This window comes from Maylandia zebra, linkage group LG23 (assembly GCF_041146795.1).
Source record: "Maylandia zebra isolate NMK-2024a linkage group LG23, Mzebra_GT3a, whole genome shotgun sequence".
In the NCBI taxonomy this organism is placed as follows: Eukaryota; Metazoa; Chordata; class Actinopteri; order Cichliformes; family Cichlidae; genus Maylandia; species Maylandia zebra.
In genome coordinates this window covers 11,600,057-11,622,600 of record NC_135188.1, presented here as the reverse complement: position 1 = coordinate 11,622,600, position 22,544 = coordinate 11,600,057, and the positions used below count along the sequence as shown (strand labels likewise).

Genomic DNA, 22,544 nt, shown 5'->3' with positions numbered 1-22,544 from the left:
CGTATGTAAATCAAAAGCATTTATTGGAGGGAAAAAATGTCGCATATATTGTAATTAAAATATGGTATTACAACATAGTGTCTGCAGAATATTTCAGTGGCCTTCGATCGGTACTATGTATACACAGCGTGAACGTTTCCGATGTTATGTTTGTGTTTTTCTTGGATTTGTCAAAATCAGACGAATCCATGAATCCTCCCTTAGTTATGCTGCAATAGGTGTAGGCTGCTTGGGGATTCCCATGATGCACCAGGTGTTTCTTCTTCACTCACTGTGTTTATACACCTCTCTGCGTTGAATCATTAGTTATTATTAATCTCTGGCTCTCTTCCACAGTGTGTATTATTGTTGGGTCTTTATCTTATAATACACAGGACGTCCATGATTTGAGAATTTGGCGCGATCTAAATAAAATAAGCTCCACTTGATGGTGTTACTACATTGTCAGCCAGAGCTGATCAGCAGACTTCGTCCCTCTATTGTTTTTGTTCTTGCAGTGCAAGAAAAACTGTCATTTTTTTCTCCCAAGCTTCAATCGTTATTTGCTAATGAATAATTAAAGGCCTCCTATGAATCAGTAAATCCTAAAATAGTCCCTTTTAAGTGATCATTTGTTTTAAATGTTTATTAAGCACAAAAAGAGTTTGGGGAAAAAAACCTGTGCCCCGTTTAAAAATCTCGACTCTATGAATAATTAAATATTTTCATGAAAATATTTAAACTTTACAGAAGTCGAATGAACACGTGCAGGCTTCCACATCGCTCCTCGTCTCAGATGAATGTCGGATCCAGCCGGGCTTCCTTTTTTATGTCACGCAGTCATCTTGTACATGTAAGTGTTAAAGTCAGATCCTAGGTGAGCTCAAAGAAACTTTCCTCCTTCGGAAGATGAAAGTAAAAACTGCTTTCTGGTGTCAAACTCTGCACGTGTGTCATTCTGCACACTGAAGCTCAAACATCTGACACAAAGAAGTGAAAGGAAAGCACTGTTTTTGAGGAGAGAGGGACTGATTTCCAGAAAAAAATACATTTTTCAAGCAAATGTTCAAAGGCTTTAATGTCTGATAATAATGCTGTAACCTTTTTCTTTTTACTAATCCAAAGTTTGAGGCCACAACCTTGATAAACTGTAACTGTGGGGCACAAATAAAATCGTTAGGTGCTTGATTGCAAAGATTCAATCAAATAAAACAACGTGATGAACAGTCTGACAAAGAAAAAAGAAATATTTAATATTTCTTTTAACTGATTGTAGTGCGCTTAATGAGATCAACTGTAGTGCAGTTAAATTGCCTCGAATGTTTCGTCAGTGGAATAAAACAAAAACAATGCTTTTGTGCTTTAGTTGCAGTAAAATAAGAGCATACTGAGTACTTCTACTTTTACTTTGATTACATTTTGTGCCTTATATTTAGGTACAGACCCTTTAGCGTGCACATTTACTTGAGAATGAGTGTGGGGCGATGGTTTGTGATGGTGAGCGTCCTGGTTTGCATGAGCCGGGTGCCAGCCTCAAACAGAGGTGATACATTTGTATGAACAGCAAAATATAGATGGGGTGTGAGGTGACCCTACGCTTTGCACAAGAGCACACGAGCGTACGCTCCACTTTGTCTCCGTCTGCTGAAATAAACAGCGGGCTGCGTGCTGTTTGAGGAATCTGAACTGGCCCGGGGCGCTGAGTAATACGGGTCCGGCGCCGCGTCCTGAAAGTCCTGCAGTGTGACAACCAGAGTGCTGTAACTACTCTGCTCTCACAGCTCTGGGGATTGTTTTTGTGTCACTCTGACGAAAATCGACCATGGTGAGTCCCCTACATCAAACAACACTTTCCCTCCTTTCTGAAACACATCAATAACACTGCTGTGTTTTTTTCACGCTCCCCTAGCACCCCGTTTTTACTTTCACTTCATTGGTGTTTCTCTTCCCTCTGACACTCGCACACCTCTTCTTTGTCACATCTCTCGGCCTCCATTCCTCTTTCCGTCCTTCCTCTACTCACTGTCCGTCACCCTCTTCCTATCTTGTTAACCCCGGAGTTTGTTGCGGCACTCCGGTATTGATCAGTCGAAAGTCTCTGTAGTCCGGGGTCCTGACAGGCGCCGTGATTCTGAGTGATCATTCAGCTCTGGAAGTATCCTGGCGGTGTCCATTTGCGGTGCCGTGGGCCTGTGTCATGGCCGAGACATTTCATTAAAGGCCACCTGTAAATTAACACAAGAGACGAGCGGCTGCACGTATACGGAGAAAGCAGCTTTTGTCAGCCGCCCGCCTTGACGTGAGGCCTGATGGTTTAATCATTTTGTTAAACCTTCATAAATTTGTATGTGGAAAGATTCCAACACTTCAGCTCTGGTGGTGTTAACATAAGAAAAACAATGTGGCGTGTGTTTTCAGCTGGTGGGTATATAGCACACACAGACGTGATATATGGACGTAGCATGTGAGAAAGATTAAGTTGAATTGCCTGCTTCATGATTTAGGAATGAGAGACGTGAACCCTCTGGGCAGATTGTTAGACTAATTCTGTGCGGACCTGCTCTCCAATTTATTGCCTGCGACAAGTTTGTGAATATTTATTATTGCTCTCGATAGTGCACGTTTGGCTTTGCACCTAAAATGAGAATATCAATTACCAAACGAAAGCACAGCCAGCGCTGTATAGCACCCCTATATAGAGGGAAATAGTAAAAAGCTACATCCTACTGAGGAAAACACGTATGCATGTTTGCACACGTGCACTCTCGTGCACACGAGAAGCTCTACAAAACAATTTATTTCACCACAGTGTCCGCCACAGCCCAGTTGCTTTGTTTGGATTGGATGCAGCTGAAACTGCTAACAGATTCTCTCTTGTTAAACTGCCTTTCGCTAAAAGGTTGACCAGATTTGGAGAACAAGGTCTGCTGATCTAATCGAATAAAGAATGAGGAATAGCAACATGTGTGCGTAGGCTGTGAAAAAAACATTTATGAGAATGGAAAAGAAAAAAACTCCTGTAGCATTTGATTACACGGCACCCCCCCCCCCGATGATTTTAACACACGTTGTTGCCCAAAGCAACTCCAGACTTACCTCATTTACCCCTAGCAGAGTTTTCTATAAGCACAAAGAAGGAAGCCAAATGAGGGTGAGTTAAAAACGTAGATACACGGGATAGAAATAGCGGGATGGAAAAGTGGAATATATAGGCAGCAAGGTCTGTAATTATGCAGTCATCACTGAAAGCCTTGACTCTAAATCAGCCAAAAGCCTGATGTGCCCTCGCTAATAAACCCAGAATCTATTAACAGTGTGTTTTTTGGTGGAGATTTTATGGAATTTTAATTACAAACACATGGGTGGTGTGCATAAATGTTTTAACATATTGATCAGCCGAGTGAGCGTCTCAGCGGCCCTCGGGAGCCAAGGTTGGGGTTTTTATTTCTTTATCTTTTTTGTGCGAGAGAGTTGTGCACAAGTCCCCAGCAGCTTTCTTTAAGCCGCGCTCTGAAAACGCTGTCAGGGACAGACTGTAAATGGTTTTACAGTCATCCCGAGAGTAAACAGGGTTTATGAGCAAGCAAGGTTTAGTCCAAGTAAGGAGCTGGGCTTCTTTTTAAAGCCTTTCGATTCTTTCCCAGTTTGCTGCCTGGCTTGAACACACATTGGTGTTAGTTTCACAGCTCATAGCATGAGGTGCACTGCGTTTGTGTGCGTGAAACAGAAGTAGAGGAGGTAGTGGAGGTAATGGGTAAGTTATGTAGTGTATCTGTTAAGAGAAAAGTAAAAGGAGTAAGACGGCAGGAAGGAGTACGTGCTAAAAACAAGAAACGAAACAGTGCCTGCAGTCTCTTCAACAGAGGAGAAGGAGACGAGGATAATGAGCAAAATCACTGAGCCATGGATGCAGGCACAGCGCGCACTTACTTATTAACTCACACATATTCATACATCTATACACACTTATTCACACTACAGCGCACGTGCTTTGCCACGTGAAATCCCACCGTCACTGCGTGCATAAACACATTAACATTATGCATAAAAATGGTGGATTCCAGAGATGAAAGCCCCTCAGATCACCGGCTGTACGCTGACACAGTCGTAACCTATCAAGCTCAGAAGTGTGCGCTCGTGGCATCGACAGGTCCACCGGGAAGCTGTGAAGTCTCTTTGTTCTGTTTTGATGTGCTGTATTTCTAAAACATGGATTCTGGCTCTCAAACCGCATAAAAGTTCCCCTGCTTGCCTTTTGATTAAGGAACCTATCGAACTGTAGCAACCTCAAATAGTTTGCAAATTAATTTGTTAGCATCTAAAATGGCTAACGATTTGAGTCATGATGCTGGCAGGAACACCAAAAACTTAACACTTCATAGTTTTATTCAAAACCTAAAACTAAATTTTCAGTCTGGTTTGTTTTAGCAAACATTTCAATTTCATTTCTGTGATACGAAGAATGCGCACACGCCCCGGCTAGCACCCCATCCTCACTAGCTGCGTGTGCTACATCTAACAGATGTAAGTAGTTAAAACAGCGAGTGAGGTTTCCTTCTGTGTTTTTAGAGGCCATCTGAATCAAATCATATCTTAAAAAACTCATTTCAGCTGCTGGAATCGTGTTTTTCTTTCTTCCTCAATCGTCAAACTCCATTCAGAAGTCCAGCGTAACAAACTGCTATAAAAACAACAGCGTTTTTTTTTCTTTGTTGAGTGCAAAGGCGCGTGGGAATGTTATCCGGTCGTTAAGTGATGACGCGACGAATCCTACTTCCAGGCCTAAAGTAGTCTGCGTTTAATATGGCTTTTGTGTTGTTAACATGTTTAATGTTTTGTATTTTCTTCTATTTAATCTCAAAAAGCTCCTAAAACAGTCAGTGATCACTGTTGACCTCCCTCGGCTTTTATTACCGCTAATCATTTATTTAAGCTCAGTTTTTAAAACCTTAGGATGTAACTACAGCCCAGCCCATGCAGCAGTATATGAATGACTAACCTCGTATTGTGGATGGATTATCTCAGTTGTTCTCCTGGCTGAAGTTCGGTCCTTTTACAGCATCCTGCCATGCGATTACATTTGTTCCTGACCACCGAGAACACTCACGTCAACTTTTATCGAGTGGAAAAAAGTTAGCTTGTTTATATTATGCTAACATAGCTGTGTTGCTAATGGTCACGTAGCACATCATTATATACCAGCTAGCCAAACTTCAGTAACCCTACAAACGTCACTGCTGTTTAGTTTTCTGTCTTCATTTATGTTGGAAGTGATAACAGAGCTGTACGTTTTAATTTGTTTCCAAAACCCCGCAGTCAGGACATGCTATATTGTATTTAGATAGAAGCTAGCGAGCTAACTTCCTGCTAACTTCTAACTCCGTTAAATGTCATAAATTCCGTTTTCATGGATGCCTGGATGTTAAACTCAATTGTTACACCTGGTAGAGCAGAACGCTGATCATTTTATTAAAGATGAAAGACTTTAGACAGTTTTTCAACTCTCAGTAATGCCACAGTGATCGTTTGATATATGGACCTGCAGCGGAGTTTAGACCCAGACACGGCTAGTGACGTCAGACTGAACAACCGGATAGAGACGGACAGATTTACATCCCCGGTCTCCAAAAAACCCAGTTTCAACATCGCTGAAAGGTGTTTTATTTTGTTAAATAATAACTACGGGAAATAAAGATCACAGTGATTTAGTGATCATTAAAATGTGTTCAGAATTTGCAAACTGATGATGATTCAGTTCATAAATCACGGCACGCTGCTATCAGACTACGGCACAGAAATAAGAACAAATCAGTGGCGTAAGAACAGTCAGCTGCTTAGACTCGTGTAAACTGCCTTTAAAACACATGTTGTGTAGATCACAGGACACCGACGGGAGCTGTGGCTGTAGATAACAGTGGGCACGCTGCAAGATAACAGTTTAACGCCAGTAAATCTTTCAGCGATTGTCTGAACTCGTGTTTTTCTGGAGGTCACTGCCGTGTTCCCAGTTTTTGCAGTCATTACAGTATCATCATAACCTACAGAAACCACGGCCAAATCTGCCAGAACAATAAGACTCAGTACATGTGATAAACAGGGATTATGCCTTGGCTGCACTTCTCTAATCATAATCATCATCACCGATGGTGGGTCGAAAATAATTTTCCTTCCCTTCGTCTCATTCACACACGTTCACAAGGCCTTTGTTGAAAGCGGCGCCAAACTGCGATTCTGGAGCGAGCAGATACCGAGTCTTCTGCCAGAGCTCTAATCAAGGCAAATGTTGAACAACTGGCACGGCTAGCAGGGCTTTTCAATAATTTCCTTTACTCGCTTTCTAAATGCGGGGAGGTAGAAATGAGAGCGGAGGACAAGTACGAGCGATTATTGGTAGGCACAGAAATTTAGCGTAACCGCGCCTGTCACACTGCAGAAGTAACAGAAACTTTGACACTCGAATATAAAATGAGATTTTACTGGAGCAACCTTGATTTGAAAGTATGTGAATAAAAGTTTCCTTACTTCTCTTTTGAGTTCGAAGCTATTACTCCCATCATGCCGCCACCCCCGGTGATCAAAGGAGCGGTGGGTAGGAGAGAGAAATTGAGAAAGGATTAACGACTAACAAGCGGATAGGAGGGAGGGCAGGACGGCGCTGCGCGAAGGAACGGATGACTGCGGGTTAGAGACAAAGACAGCGAAATACCAGAGAAACTCTGATTTTCTTTGTGCTTTTGATTTTGACAGTTAGGCAGTATAAAAGTATTTTTGAGCAAATATCTTATCAGTGTTGCTTTCAACAACAGGGAACAACATCTCTCTGCTCTCTCTCCTCTGCGCTCCCTCCTCGGTCGTATTTCGTTTTTGTGGTCACCTCTTTAATCCCCTCTCCTTTTTTTTTTTTTATTAGCCTTGTCCTCCCTCTCATCTTCGCCCCCTCTTTTGTCTCATGTCCTCTCTTCTCCTCCCACTTTCTTTCCTTTTTTTCCCCTTTTTTAGCATACATACTGTAAAAATCACTCTCCTCTCCCTTCTTCTCATTGTTACGCTGTAATTGGAGCTGGAAGCCCGGAGACAAGCAGCTCAGTGTTCGTCAGGCTGACAGGCAGGCCTGTTGGCTTCTATTAAGGTTTAATAAGTGAGCAGGATTGGAGAAGAGAAGGAGCCGAGATGAGGAAGGAGCGCGCGAGCAGTAGTTTCTGCTGTCACCCCAAGGATGCGGGGAAACCTGCCTGCTGTCACAAAAACGCACACTTCCCAATCGCTCTGCTTTCTGCGTGCTCTCTTTATCATCGTAATCCTTTTCCAGCTTATTCCCACTGGCTGAAGATTTCCTCTCGATGTCAAGCATCCAAGAAAGACATAAGTGGGGGATAAAAGAAGCTGGCAAAAAACAATTAACATATCTAAGTGTCCATGTCAAAGAGAGAGAGAGCAAGAGAGTTGGGGTGCCGTGATTGCTGTGACACACACACACACTCGTACAGCAATAATAAACACACTTGTCAGAAACGTGCCCCTGCATGAAGCTGACAGCAGCATTATTGCAGCCATGCAGAATTTAATCTAAAGTGTCACACAGCAAGCCTGGACCACAGCCGAGGTACACGTTAAAGAAGCATCTGAAACCTCTGCATCCGAGTGCGCTGCGAACAATTCCAGATGTTGTGAGCGTGGGAGAGGAGATTTGTGGCGGTTATTGGCTCGTTCTGAATTTTTCTGCGGTCGCAGAACTTCATTTTCGTTTACAAACTCATCAGGACTCGAGGGATTATTAAAGAAAAATCCAACCCTAGATACGTGCAATACCTGACTTTTCAAACTCCTCAAGCCTCTGTGTGTGTGTGTAGGAGTAGAGCAGAGGGAATATGGTAGTAACTTCCTGCCTCTGTGTCGCATCTGTGCCTCAAAAATGTCTATTTTCCTGAAGAGAGGAATAATAATGTAACTAAAGCTGACAAGCTCTCCGAGCTGAATATCGGCCAAAAACATGGAAATAAATACAGCAATAATCAGCCTGTGTTTAGGCTGCGCGACCAAAGATGCCAACAATATGTTCAAGGAGAGAAGAAGTCCCAGTGAACAAACGCCAAATTCAGTCCAAACATGGAAGAGCATGGGTGCTTAAATGAATACACAAAGACTGTGCTGGTTAGCCTGCGTAACCACGAGCTGGCTGTGTTTTGATATGCTCTGAGATCTCAATTATGAGCTGCCATCTGTGTTCAGAGCAATTTTGAGATATTAGGCAATCAACTTTTTACATCCCATTGGGCAAAATCCTAAATAAGCCTAAATACACGGTCAAATAAACACTTTCCAATGCATAGCATGAACCACATGTGAAGACCTGCTGCAGGAGAACAAACTTATTCTTTTTTCCATACGTGTTAATATTCAGAGGCTGTGATGAAGTGATTGGGGAACAAAATGGGAACGTGGGGAGGAGGGATTGTTGAATCAACCAAAAGCAGAAATGAAAGACAAATACAGATCGCATTACGCTCTAAGGCTGACACGATCCCGCTGATCTCGGCTTATTGAGGAACATTTGTGTGATGCTGAACCGAACTGAACTGTGTGTGTGTCACATAATTAGCAGGCTGTAACTAAAGCCTGTGTCCACGTGTTTCACTGAGCTCAGCGGATTGGTGATAAAGCACTAATTAATGATGAAAAGGACATTGATTGACCAACAAGGCCACCTGATTAATGGCAGGATTCGATCGATGGAAATTGCAAACTTGTGAGTGTATGAGCTCACATCGATGGCGTCCGCAATCTATTGTCCAAGCTCTAACATTTAATTGTTAGTGACAAGGGATGGATGAATGATTAAGTGCAGTTGTACCCATTGTCACCTCAGCTCTGTGGGATGCAGTCATGCTTTAAGGCAGAGACGTCAAACTCGTTTTACATCGTAGGCCACACGCAGCCCGCTCAATGAAACTCCCATTTCAAAAAACATTTCTATCATTTAATGACAGAATAATCTATTAACCTAATTACTTTGGTGTAGCATGAACGGCCGTGTTCAAAGTCCTTATCAGTAAAAAGAAATGTGTAATACAATTAGAAGTCCAAAATTTATGACTCCCTTCACGTTTTCCAAAGCTGTCCAGAGGAGCTTTATTGGAGTCTCTGCTAGGCCAATTCTGGCCCCAGGACCTGATGTTTGACACCCCTGCTTTAAGTAGGATGGGTGGTGTGAGGAGGTGGTAGCTGCTCCAACGCTGCTGGCTGTGGCTAAACCAAGCCTCCTCCTTGAGCCTGGCTCTGCTGGAGGTTTCTTCCTATTAAAAGGGAGTTTTTTCTTCCACTATCGCCAAAGCGCTCGCTCATACGGGGTCGTATGATTGTTGGCACAGACAGACAGAGTGAAGGGCAGGATGGAAATGTGAGCTGTAATTTTCCTGTTATTGGGTCAAAATACGCAAAAATATTTTGTCTGCCTCACATGAGCTTTTTGTTAAATAGCAAATATGGACACATCAAACTAAGACGGAGAGCCTGATAAATATAACAGCTATCAGCATTTCCTCACAAAGGAGAAGAGCTTCAAGTTGGCAGAAAGTTTTTTCCATTGTTAATTCAGTTTTTAATGCTCAGTGATCGTAAAATGTTCTCAAGACGTGGCTGAACCCAAAGAGTTTGAGGATTTTGTTGGCAGAAAAGTAAATAAGCTGCAAGTAAAGTCCAGTGAGTTCCACAAAAGGTCAAAGCCGAAGTATTACAACACCTAACACTGAAATTATCTGAGAAAAACTAAGTGGTTTTTCAATGAATTTATTCCTTGAATGAGAAATTATTAATATTTTTGTTATAAAACACGAAGCCGTTATTTAATTATTATTAAACCCATTTGTCTTCAAATTTGACATTTTTTAATAAAGTTAAGAATATGCTAATACCTAACAAATTCAAATAACAGCTGTGCTCACTATTACACCCCATTATTCACAGGTTAAATTACCCACATCCTGTAAGCACTGACGCAGCAGCGTGCTCCATACAAAACCGCACAACTTTATGAAGTTACTTCAAGATGAAGCTGCAGATTTGTCTGCTGGAGACGGCGTCCTTGTTTTTATCCAGCCCTTTCACACAGGAAGTAAAAGTCAGGGTGTCGTCTAATATTATTTTTAATTTAATTTGGAGTTTTGTCATTGTCTGCCTGCTTGTTACGGCTTCAGTGATGTTTGCAGGCTAAACTGGTAAATGTTTATTGGATATTTGTGGCATTTATGGGAAATTTCTTGAGGGGAAAGCGTAATTTTTCTTTTTAAACTCAGTTTATTTTGATTGTGGTTTCCTCTTCGGGGCTGTTGATACACCTGCTGTGTGTTTTTCTGATTACAGATGCTTGGTTGTGATCATTAAAAAAAATGTTCTGATGGTAAAGTCGTGGCTTCGTGTTCCTGTCGAGTCCCAGCAGAGAGAGATTGGCTTCAGGGGGGTCCGTATTTACAGTGGATACAATCTGCCCTCGGAAAAGTCTCATTTAAGCTGAAAATAGAGCTTCTGTTTACCTGAACGTTTTACTGCCTGTGCGTGATAAGACACTGGTTTGTGCTTCCCGGCTTGTGGGGCGTGATGTCTCATTTTATATATTGTCGATAGATTTCCTACACAGGTTTTTATATATGTATGCGAGTTGGCCACAGTGTCAGGTTGTCTTGAGCGAAAGACCCAAAGATCAGCTAAATTTGTGAGTCACTGCTGTCGGTGTTGAGTTAAACAGTTTGTGTGTCAGCTCAATGTCCAGTCTACAAATGGCCAGATGTCTCCACGCAGGATTTCTTGGTGCTGCGTTTGGTTGGACAAAAAGTTCAGAATCATTTTTAGGCGAGTAAAGAGTCAAAGTTTTTACCCCTTTTAATCCAGCCGAGAGCGGCGTGGCCGTTCGGCCGCCTCTCACAGCGTCTTAGCTCCCTTTCCCCTGCTTTAATGCCAATGTGTAGCCTAACACCAAACGAGACAAAGCCACGGGCCACTTTAATTAAGCACCAGGCTGTCTCGTGCTGGAGTGTTTGAACCACAACCGGCACCATTAAAAATGAATATCTCTGTTAATAAAAGTATGTTTGTTTAAAAACACAACAGTCCCGTTTTCCTCGTGTTCATTATTCCTCCCGTTCTCTGCCCCGCTTTGTGCTCAACAACAGTGAGTAAGTGGCTCCCACTGTCTATTAATGATATCCATTTATTTTCTCTTAGAAAGGATTTATTTTGCTGTCCTTGTGGAGACATTCCTCCCTCTGCTACTACTGGAGCTGTAATTTAACAACTATTACGAGTGTTTGTCTAAGGCCCCAAATGTTCAAGTATGCTTTAGGCCACGATGCTCTCTCCTCTAACACCCTCTTTTTTGCCTTCATCTGCTTCCCTTGGCACGCACGTGCTCTCATTGTATTCATTTGGTGCTTGTCCCAAGAGCTTACGCAGCAAAGAATGACTCCTTTTCTGGCATTTTTCTAATTGATCCATGGCAGCCCAGGCTGTGGTCTTGCTGTTTTCATATCTTCAATAATTCATAAACAGTTCTGTCTGAGGGACTTCATCTCTTGTACTCACTTAAAAAAAAACAAAAAACCCAAGATACAGAAAGTTGTGTTTCGCAGATGAGCTGTTCTTTATCTATAAACATGATGCCTCGCGTTCACTCGCGCAAGAAATCATCTTGCTGTATGGATGCAACAGAGAAAACGAATGTATGCATACGTTGGGCTAACACTTACAGGGTGTTTCTGTTTCAAAATAGTTTAAAGTCAGACTAGCTACAGCACACATGTAACGTCAACGGCACCTGGACTGTGTAAGAGATTTTCATCGTATGGAAGCTTGAAGTTATTACTCGCCATTAACGACAGAGTTGGCATCTCTCTCTGTAAAGCTAATGTTGTGAAACATGTTAGCTTTGAGAGCTATTCTCAATCAGGAAGACAGTTATTAGAGCTATTAAAATCACCATCCACTTTACATAATGAAGGCAATTAGCCACAGCTACCTTGGCTGGAAAGCATATGACAATTACCACCCACAGAGAGGAGATGGAAAATAGGTCACTCTGTCTGGCCGTTTGCAAACTCCCACGCACTTTGTGCAGGAAATACTGATGCTTTTTGCGTGTTTTCACCAGTTGACTGAAGTTTTTTTTCTTTCTCTCTCTGTTAGGAATTCTGCTCCAAGAGAGTTTCATGGAGGAGCCCGATGGCCTCGTGTCCGTAAACCTCTTAGTGGTGTCTGCTGTTTCAGCTTTTGCAACAGGAGCCGTCCTTTCTGGTCTCACCGTCTGCTGGATCATGAGTCACCGGCACCGCCACTCTCGCGGCTCCGGAGCCGGCGGCGCCCGGCGCAAAGGCGACAAAGAGCAAAGCATGCTGGGACAAGGCCGCAGCGGGTCGGTGATGAGCGTGACGAGAACCAGCGGCGGGGAGCGGCGCTGTTCACAGGCGGACAACCCCTTCGTCACGCCCAACGGCTGGCCTAAAGGAGAGATGGACCCCGGCTTGCTGCCCACGCCCGAGCAGACCCCCCTGCAGCAGAAACGGGGTGTACGTCTCCCGGACACCGAGTGGGACCAGAGTCAGACCTTCCTCACTGCCGTTGGGACTCCCTGCCCTAACAACTCCGTCATCTACCTGAGCTCCAAGTTCCTGCACGGTGGTGGAGGCGGCGGTGGTATGGTCCGGATAGATGACCCAGGAGAGGTGGTGCTGCCTCCACACACAGAACGCCATCGCTACCTGATCCTCGCCACGCAGAGAGGGGAGCACGGTAGCAATCGCCCCACCGGTGCGCTAAGGAACTCAGCAGGAGAATACATCTACCCTGCCACGCCGCAGGACTCCCCCGACCGACGGAGGGTGGTGTCCGCTCCCACTCCCCACATGGACTACGGGGAGCCTCGCTGGAGTCATGAGGCGCTCAACTACAACAGCAACAATGGCGCACCCTATCACCCTCAGCGCCAGGGCCTCATCAGGCCAGACATGCACGGGCCCCGAGGGCTGGGAGAACTGGCTGACTTCAGCCATCTTCTAGGAAAGAGCGTGGGCGAGCGCAACCCCAGTGGCCAGTGAGGCGACGCAGACGAGCCCTGACGCCAACCCCTTCCCTCCAACAGCAAACTGGAATCAAACAACCCTCAGATTCACTGTCCCGGTCCAACCTTACCCTGTCTGTCCTCTCTCACTGTCATTCAATGTTCAGACATCACTCAGCTGACTAAAGAGAGGGACAAAGAGAGAGAGCTGACAAAGAGGAGACAACTCTCTGTACATCTCCGTTCCTCCGTTCGTAATCCGAGGTGCACGCCTCGGCTCTGTTGGTGGATCCAACCGCAGAGCGTGACTTTGACTCCACGGGACGACCGGCGAGCTAAAAAGAGGGGTGCGGAGAACGAAGGCTCTTCATAGAAGGACAGTGTGGAGATTAAAAAAACAAACAAATAAAATGACAATTTGGCTTGCAGCACCAAATGTGAAAGGTCTCCCTCCACCATTCTGTTCACTGTTTTAACACCACGGATCTTCTTTAAGTGTGAAATCACGTTTCTGCTTTGGTTTGTTGATGCCGGTGGCGTCCAGCAGACAACCATGTGCTTTTCTTTGGACTCGAACTGATGTCGCTGTCAAAGGGCCGCGACTCTCAGCCAATCACGCTGTGTGTATGTGCGAATACGTGTGGCCACGACAACCCCAGCCAGCGTCCTGTCTTAACTGTGAAGTACACCTGTATAATGACGATGGTAATAACATTGTTTTCTTTTTATAACCAATCACAGAGAGACAGACGGATTTTTATCAAGTGTCTACTTGAGGCTCTTTGTGTTCACCAATCGGAGGTTTGGATGGTTGGTTGATCGGTGGCTAGTGAGGAGGTCGGACTCGCTCTGTGAAAGTAAAAAAAAGAGCAATAATGAGCAAGATATATATAAGGATAAAGATAAAGCCAATTTAATTTGATATTTTTATATCAGCATTTTCTCAGCAAGGAAAACCGAAGCTTCGAGACGTCGGAAAGGCTCTGGGAAAAAGGAACAGTATCTCCACTCCACCCCCCTCCCTTGCTGCCTCTCAGTATGCCTGGGTCTGTCTGACCTGACCCGAGGCCTCCCCGGGCTCCGCAGTTCATTTGAAGGAGGGAATGTGAGCTCTGACTGTCTGCCCGGCCGCTTGGGAGCTCCATTCAGCCTCTTCTGTCCGACACTGAGACTCTTTGTGCCCCAGAGGCGGGAGGAGACTGCGGCAACAAATAACCGTTAAGAGTCAAGGACCTAGCCCACCGACATAGCCCGGCGGAATATCAATGAGGAGGACAGCAGCTCCATCCGTCACGAGAGACACAGCGACTGGGCCCGGGCATCTCGCGCCTCACGCACACTAGCGATTCACTGGTTTGCCGGGACAGGGAGGAGCTGAGGGGCTGAAGCTGGGGCTGAGGCCAGAGTAGGGGCACTGCTCGCTGTTCACAATGGTCATCCCTTGTGGCTCTGTCCCTTTCTTGCTCTCAGTGTGTTTCCCAACAATAGCAGGATAAAGAAAACAGACGGGCATGGGTATATTGGGGTGTGGAGTTACTCTTTCACTGCGTTGTCTGATCTTTTGATGTTTCCTATTTTCATCAGCTCTCATCTGTCCTCGATTCAAACGTAGATAGCTTCATCTGGGTCATACGTTCGTAAAGGTGGTGTTTTTATGAGTGTGTGAGTCTCTTAGGGCTTGTATACATGAATGTGTTACTCATATTGAGTGCAACAAAACAGCTCATTCTCGCCCTGCTTTTCTTTTCTCTGTTGAACCATTAATGGCCGTCTAACACTCACAAATGCATGTTAACAATGTCAGAGCCCTGCGTGGGAGCGCTGTATGCTATAGAATACGTTTAAACCATTATACCGCGCACAAAGAAGCGAGTTAAAATGGACGAGCTGGGTTTTCCGCTTTAAATTATAGATGCTATCAACATACACAAGACACACATCTTTTGGTCCTGACACCAAACGACCCTTTTTCTATTCAGATCAGTGGTTTTTCCATCAAAGCGGGACGCATGCCCGCCCAGAAACTTTAAGCTACCTTATAGGACCTCCAGGGTTACAACAGCTCGTCATTGGGGCAGTACTCTCTGATGTACTGTCATTGTGCCCTGGAGGTTTGTAGCTTACAGAGACCAGTCCAGCACCTCAGTTTCATACCTTAATGCAGCAGTCCAATAAAACTATTAATCAACACGAATGTCTTTGAACTGTGGAAGAAGCTGCAGCACCTGGAGAGAAACCCACACAGGCACAGGAGGAACAAGCACGCAAGCTAGATCCAAAAAATGCTTTTCATTTCACTTTGATTTAACAGTTTGGTATTTCTTATATTAAACTCCAGAAGAGAAGGTCCTGTGATTAGACCCGAGGAGGTAGACTGCACTTGTGGAGACAGAAAAGCTTTTTCTTTGTACCCACACCTTTCAGCTCTCTCTGCCTTAAAACCTTCAATCGATCTCACTGCAGGGGTCGTCCAGCGTCCAGAGTCTTCCTGCCTTCCTGTGTGGCGTTTGCATGTTCTGACTGTGCCTTACTCCAGGTTCTCTGGCTTTTTCTCAAATGCATATGTTTTAGTTTGACTGGTGATTCTAGTGTGTCTGTGACTGTTTGTCTGCCTGTGTGCGTGAGCCCAGCCTCTCACCTGAAGTCAGCTCCATTCTCACGTCTGGCATCGTACATCGTCAGTTTCTGCTGCAGCTTCTTGCATTTTTTCACCTTTTTTCTTTTACAAAATAAGTAATAAACTTAGTTCGAGCGCATAGAAACACATGCAGGCATATTTTGAACAAGAACCGTGTGATCCAAGAAGCGTAAACAGAAGCATAAATCTGACCCGACACTCGATACCACCTGACAGTGTTCAGCTCCGCAGACACATTTCTGTTGAGGTTTAATACCCAGCCCTAACAAATGTACAGCCAGGCTTGACGTAATATATGAGACAGGCCAGTGAAAGAGATTTACGAAGACAAGGACAGAGGAGGAGGTCAAGCAGGCAAACGTGATGTTACTGCATTACCGCCTCGCCACCACATTAAAGCAGTGTATTCTTTACACATTCCACCCTGAAACAGGTCATTAGTACTGAGGATAGGAAGCTCTCCACCAGCCAGGACGCCGCTCGTCTCTCTCCCACCGCCGGGTCTGCGTGTGTGTGCCCACGAGGCCTCTCTGTCTCGCTCGGCGTGCCCAGCGAGGCGTCTCCTCGCTCCGCATCTCCTCCGGTTTTTTCGCTAAACATGCTTGATTAGGCAAAGTACATTCCCGGCCCTCTAATGGCCTGATGAGCCCCTGAGAAGATTACTGCAGACACATCAGCCCTGAGAGGGAGGCGCTGTTCAACCAGCTCCGCTAACCACCAGCAGATCACACACACACACACACTCGCGTGCAAACGCACAAAAAGGACCTTTAACCAAATTTGGGGCACAATTGAATTAGGATCCGCTCTGACTGGTGTACATGTTACTTTACTGACTGCATAATTTGATTACCTTAGTTCAACATTACACCGGAGCTAAAAAATTCACGTGGACCTCATGAGTGCTCTGTTTATTAAAGCCATCATCCTCCCCTTTCTTTGCATACTTCATGTCATTCCCGTTCCTCCTCACCGAGCAGCTGCACTTCTTCTCCTTTTCTTTAAACCCTTTGATTGTTAGCAGACTCTGCCAGCCCAGCTCTCATTGCACTTGTCACTATTAAAGGTTAGCTGGTTAATTTAATGATTCAGTAACAGAAACAGAAATCAAAGTACCCTCCACTTTATTTCACATTAAATCCTTGATGCGTAACAGTTTTTAGACATTTCCGTAAGCTCTCATGTGGCAAATTGCTTTCTTTTTCCTATAAGGGCTTTTGTTTTGTTTTATTTAAATGTAGCGTATACTGCCTCCAGTCCTGCAAACACACACACACACATTCTTCCTCTTTATCTCTGCTCTGCACGAATCAACACACACATAAAATTTCCATCTCTGTCTTTGTGACCCAGCCAGTCTGTGATTTTATTTATTAAGATGTGTGTGCGCGCACTCGCTGAAGAGACCATACCTTTGTGTGTTGGGGTTGTTTGTGCCGTGTGGCCCAGTCACGTGATGCCCCCCAGCCAGTAACTGCCATTTTGCCCCACGGTGCTCCAGTGCGCTGTCCGTGCTTTATGCCCCAGAAAAGGTCCAGGAAGGAGGCTAACTCGCTTGAAATCCAGCGATGCACGGGGATGTGGTGAAACGAGACTGCACCTCCTCGGCCAACATGCGAGAAGAAAAAGCACAAACGGCAAAAACAAAATCAACGTTTGCATTTTTGTAAAGTTGTAGATGTATTTAGTCGGCGCTGACCATTTTTGTCATGTTTGCTTTTTTCTATTGTTTGTTTCTGTGGTAGATACTTGGTTTTAAGATTTCTATGGAATATTACTGTATATGATTTCAATTCTCTGATGTGCCCGATTTGATGATGACAATGAACCCGATGACTATCATGACGAGCAGTACTGTGAGCAGCACCCAGGTGTTGCGTCCTGTTTGGATCTGAATGTGAATGTGAATCGGAAGAAGAAGAGGAGGCAGAGCGAATTAACCACAAAGACCGAGCTTTGGGAGGAGGCCGTTCTCCTCCAAAGCGAAGGAGTCCTGCAGCTCTCACCGGAGACCGGCCCGAGGCCTCGGGGGCGGGCTGTCATCGGATGACAACACATGTCCCTGCTACGTGTACATAACCTTGATGCTTACATGTAATTTAAGTGCAGTAGCTGCATGACGGCAAAGCCTCCGTGTGTGTACAGAAGTAGCGACGTGTGAATTTGTACAGTACATGCAAGTGTGTGTGCGCTTGTGTCCGCGAAGAAACCTGTCCGTCGTCACGCCAAAAGCAACACGTGCATGCACCCTACGACAACTGCGCAGGACACACAAACACAAAGGCCACACTCATACGACCACACAGACATGCTCCAGCAGTTGTTCGCCATGTCGCCACATTGTCCCGAGCTCTGCCTGTCACTCCGCATGGAGACTTTACTCTGTGTCAACTTTCTTATTCTAATAAACCACTCAGACATGGACTTCACATCGAGTTGTGATCATTGATTACGGCGTTCTAATTATTTTCGCTCCATCGCTGATCATATTTGCTTACATAAAAACAAAAGCCTGATACCCCGATACAAGGAAAAAGTGTTTTTAGAGCATGTATACGATGCAGTGTGTTGTGTATATGAAACAAAGCGAGCTGATAGCAGCAGCTGTCACAATAATGTAGTGAAAGTAGAGAAGTAGTCGAGGGTAAAACTGAACCAGAGCGGATGCATTTAATTAGATTCCACAGCTGGAGTCACATTTCTGCGCTAATATTATTTTTTTAATCGCACACACTGTCAGCACAAACTTTAACAGCGGTACAGTGTTTGACATTATGATGTCATTGCATCAGTGATGACCATGGGAGGCTGTGAAACCTGCGTTTTCCTACATGGGTGTTTTATCTGAGGAAAAAAAGAGAAAAACACCAGCTCATTTTGGATTTGACGGAGAAAATGTTTGATGTCTAAAAAAACGACTACATCTTTTAACTACAGTCCTTAAACGTGTGAGCTGAGGCGAGCGGCTGCTGGACTTTTGGGACAGGAAGGATGCCTCGTTCTTGTCTCATGTGTCTCACAGCACAATGTCTTTATTTCTCATGATAAATGTACTCTCCTGTTCCCCAAACATATCTGCAAACTGTGTGTTTTTCTTTCTTTGCGTTTGAAACTGATCAAATATTTAATACCCTGATTCCTCCTTTTGAAGTGTTATCACGATCTCGCTGAAAGCGGACTGGTTGCTTTTATAAGCAGACAGTTAGGAACAGATCAGGCACACAGTTCATTTATTCATGGTGAAGTAATAACTCCATCCAGCACTTCATTTGGGCAGTTATCCAACCCCTTCAGCTAAAACCTGGGCAAGGTCATATTATTCCAGTTTGCACTTTAGAGCCATCATTACTTTAGTTTCATCCCTTTCAGCTTACTAATTCAGCCTAATTTTACATGTTTAATGGGGACATTTATTTTGTTTTTAATCGGATGATTTGCTCAAATGATAGTAATATATCCATCCATCCATGTCCTTCCTGTCACGGATTGCCGGGGCAAGCCGTGTGGAATGTAGGAAGGACCCAAAAGGCAGCAGCTCTGGTGCAGGTGAGTGTTTATTAACAGGGGTGGGTAAGTACAAACAGCGGTGGCGACAAAACATGAAACTGGAAACCTAAACTGGGTAAACTAATAAGACAAACCAGAACGAGGATGCAGGGAGGTCCGGAGAAATACATATGGGAAGACGCAGGGAGACCAAGGGGAAACAACACAGACGAACCAGCAATTACTAAGACAGAAAATACAACTTAAATACACTCAGAGAACACAGGGAGATTACACACAGGTGGGAAACACAGCTGGGAGTGATTAACATAACGAGACTAGGGAGGCAAACTGAAAACACTCACATAAGACGCAGACCTTCACAATAAAACAGGAACACACGGGCAGAACAGAGTAAACACTAAACAAAGGAAGAACAGAACCAAAATCGAAGAGAAAACACAAAATGCTGGGTCAAAAGGACCCAGGATCATGACACTTCCACTTATTTCAGGATAGCAGGGGGGCTGGAGCCTGTCCCAGCTGTCACAGGCTGAGAGGCAGAACAGGCTGTGGACGAGCAAGTCAGCACAGGACCTCACGAAGAAACGCAGTCAGAGGATAACCGATTCACTCGCTGTAAAGAAGTAACGCTGAAGATCTGACTGTGTTGTCACGCAACGTGACGAATGAAACGGAAACACGAGCTTTGAGAAACGATGATAAATTATAAATAAGTCATTCACTGGTTGAGAGAATTTCCTCGTGTCTTGAGAAGGAAAAACGAAAGCCTGAAAATCGAAGCTGACACAGATTGAGATCCATTGTTTTTTCTCTACTGCACAACAGCCCAAAGCTGCAGTGAGCAGTCGTTGTAGTGTCATCACTCTTTGTTAGAGGGTGCTACTGCTCCATTACATTCACTGTTATTGTTTCATTAAATGCCAAAACCCAGAGGCCAAACGGCATCTTTATATTCAGTAAAGCAATCATAAAAGGGTGTAAATCCATGAAATCCACGTCATTTACCTGTCACTTCATATTGCTCGGTGTAGACAGAGTTTACCTTCCACCTCTCCTCCTTCCCTCCCCCTGCTCCTCACTGGGCTATGCCTCCACTCTTCTACCTCCCTCCTTCCTCCCCATCTAGTTCTCCATCTCCCTGGGGAGCCTATCAGGCCATTTCACATCTGTTGAGTGGTGCAGGGCAGCGAGGACCTGTCAGGGACTCTCATTCGCTGATGGTTTATGGGAGTGAAGCCCTCCAGTGCTGCAGTACTCAAATGATGGAATGTGCCGGTGTCTCACACTGTGTGTGCAATCCCACATTTGTGGCATCCTTGTCCGCCGTCCTCTGCGGATCAAAACCGACTGCATTTGCCAGCTTTGGGATAATTTACAGCGTGTTTGCAGCCGCTCCGTGCTCTATCAGATCTATGAAAACACACAAGCATGTGTGCATGGCCTATCTATCTACACACACACACACACTCATTATGATGAATCTGATTAATGAAGAGGCTGAAACAGTGCCAGTGGGTACTCTTCTTGATTTGACTGCCTTCTACAGCTGAGCTCCACACTGTGCCAGCTCTCATTCCTCTCAGCATCTTTGTTTTCCAAATACTCACATTTTCTCTGACACCACTGAAAATGAAAAATATTCACACTTTTACACACACTTTGGGCTTGATGTGAATTGCATGAAAATCAAGTGCAATAATACGCTGTGTGTGTGTGTGCGGGCAAAGAAATCAAGGTGCTTTTTCCTGGTGAGTAGAGACACTGATGCACAGGCACAAGAAATGAGCTCACTAACTGAAATGTTCACACTGTTCTGGCCAGGCAACGAACGGAAAATGAGCGATAGAACGATTCGGGGCAGATGAGCGAGCAGGTCGACAGCTGAATGCATTTACATTTCGTGCAGACCCTTGCTGTGGAGATGTGGCTAATGAGATAACCCAACTGTGCGCTCATTCAATTGTCTGCAACTCTGCTTATGCCCCTGATGATATTTCCCACACCAAAACATTCATACCTCATGAAACTCTTAATTGCTGTTAAAATCTCTAATAATTGTTCAATCAGAGCAATGTTTTTGTGCATGGCTGCTGGCTATGACTCAACACCAGCCCTGCTGACTCTAATGAGTCTACTACTGTGCCATATGCAGTACACAGAGAGTGTGCTGCATTGTTAGAGAAGAACAGTTTTTCCCTCAATCCGAAGAAAAATTGGCAATTGCAATAACAATTCTGACCATCGGAGGGCGGTGTAAGCTGCTGGGAAAAAAAAAAACACCCAAACCCCGATCCCAAAGAGTAAATTGAATTATTCCCTTTACGTCCATTTGAGTCCTCCAGCTTTAATAACTAACTGCTACCATGTGTTGTTTTTCACATTTTATCGTGAAATGTTTTAAATATTTTAATCTCAGTGCCTAGAATGTAATTGCTTGGAATTATGTGATGAAATGAGAAAAGCACAGCAATACAAGGCACATAATGAAATTAAAACCATAAGGGAATAAAATGAACAATCAAAAGGAAGTGAAGGTAGATGAGTAGACAGCCAGGGCCATAAAGTCTAATTTGGGAGTTTGAGTGGGAGCAGAGAGCCCCCAGGTGGCCATCCGTGGAAGCTCAAACAGGAAGGAGAGAGTTTGTGACTCATTACTGTTTTGATTGGAAAGGATGGGTCGTGCTCGGTTTCTGCGAAGAACTGTGTGGCTTCACAGATAAAAGATGTTACACTGGAAGGGACTTGTGTTTCAGCATATTAGGATGTCTTGAGTCACCTATTATTATCTCTTGTAATCTTTAAAAGTGGTTCTCCAGTTTCCTGAAGGTCTTACAGACTTTTTGTGGGGATGTTGGCTGCTTTGACACATTTTCAGTCCAGTCTTGTGCCTGAATCTTTTTCTGCTCTTTGTTTGTTAAGCCACTCAACGCTGATCTATGAATTATTCAAGCATAAAACAATGCACCTATTAGAGAGATGAATCAGTGTGATTCTATATATAACAGAAAACTTACCAAAGGACCAATTTTAGGTTTGGCAGCCTGTCACAAAACATATGCTTTCTTCTCACGGTTGAAACTATGAATAATGCTGCAGATTGCACAGTTTGACCCACAGAAAATAGTATTTGTCCCAACAAGATGATTCCCAAACAGCTAATAGTTGAAAACTTAGCATGCCAACTAATGTGACCTTAAAAACTTTTCAGGAAACTGGACAAACAGAAGACAAAGGAAAAGTAGCAGACATCAGATAAACAGTATCTGAAAGTCATGTCCTTAAAGAACAGTGAACAGTGAAAAGTCCAGCCTAACACAGGACCTTTAGCTGATCATTTATTTACTGTTCATTTATTTATACAGGGCCAGATCA

The 22,544-nt window shown here is 44.3% G+C and overlaps 1 protein-coding gene across 2 annotated transcripts in view; it reads left to right on the top strand.

The window, feature by feature from the left end:
- sema6bb (sema domain, transmembrane domain (TM), and cytoplasmic domain, (semaphorin) 6Bb) overlaps positions 1–18,091 on the top strand; it is a 132,834-nt gene extending 114,743 nt beyond the window's left edge. For both annotated transcript variants that reach the window (XM_004552702.2, XM_076880006.1), the window contains exon 17: positions 12,154–18,091. In XM_004552702.2, coding sequence (XP_004552759.1) covers positions 12,154–13,061 — 908 coding nt within the window. In that variant the 3' untranslated portion in view covers positions 13,062–18,091. The remainder of the gene's footprint in view (positions 1–12,153) is intronic.
- The last annotated feature ends 4,453 nt before the right edge of the window (positions 18,092–22,544 follow it).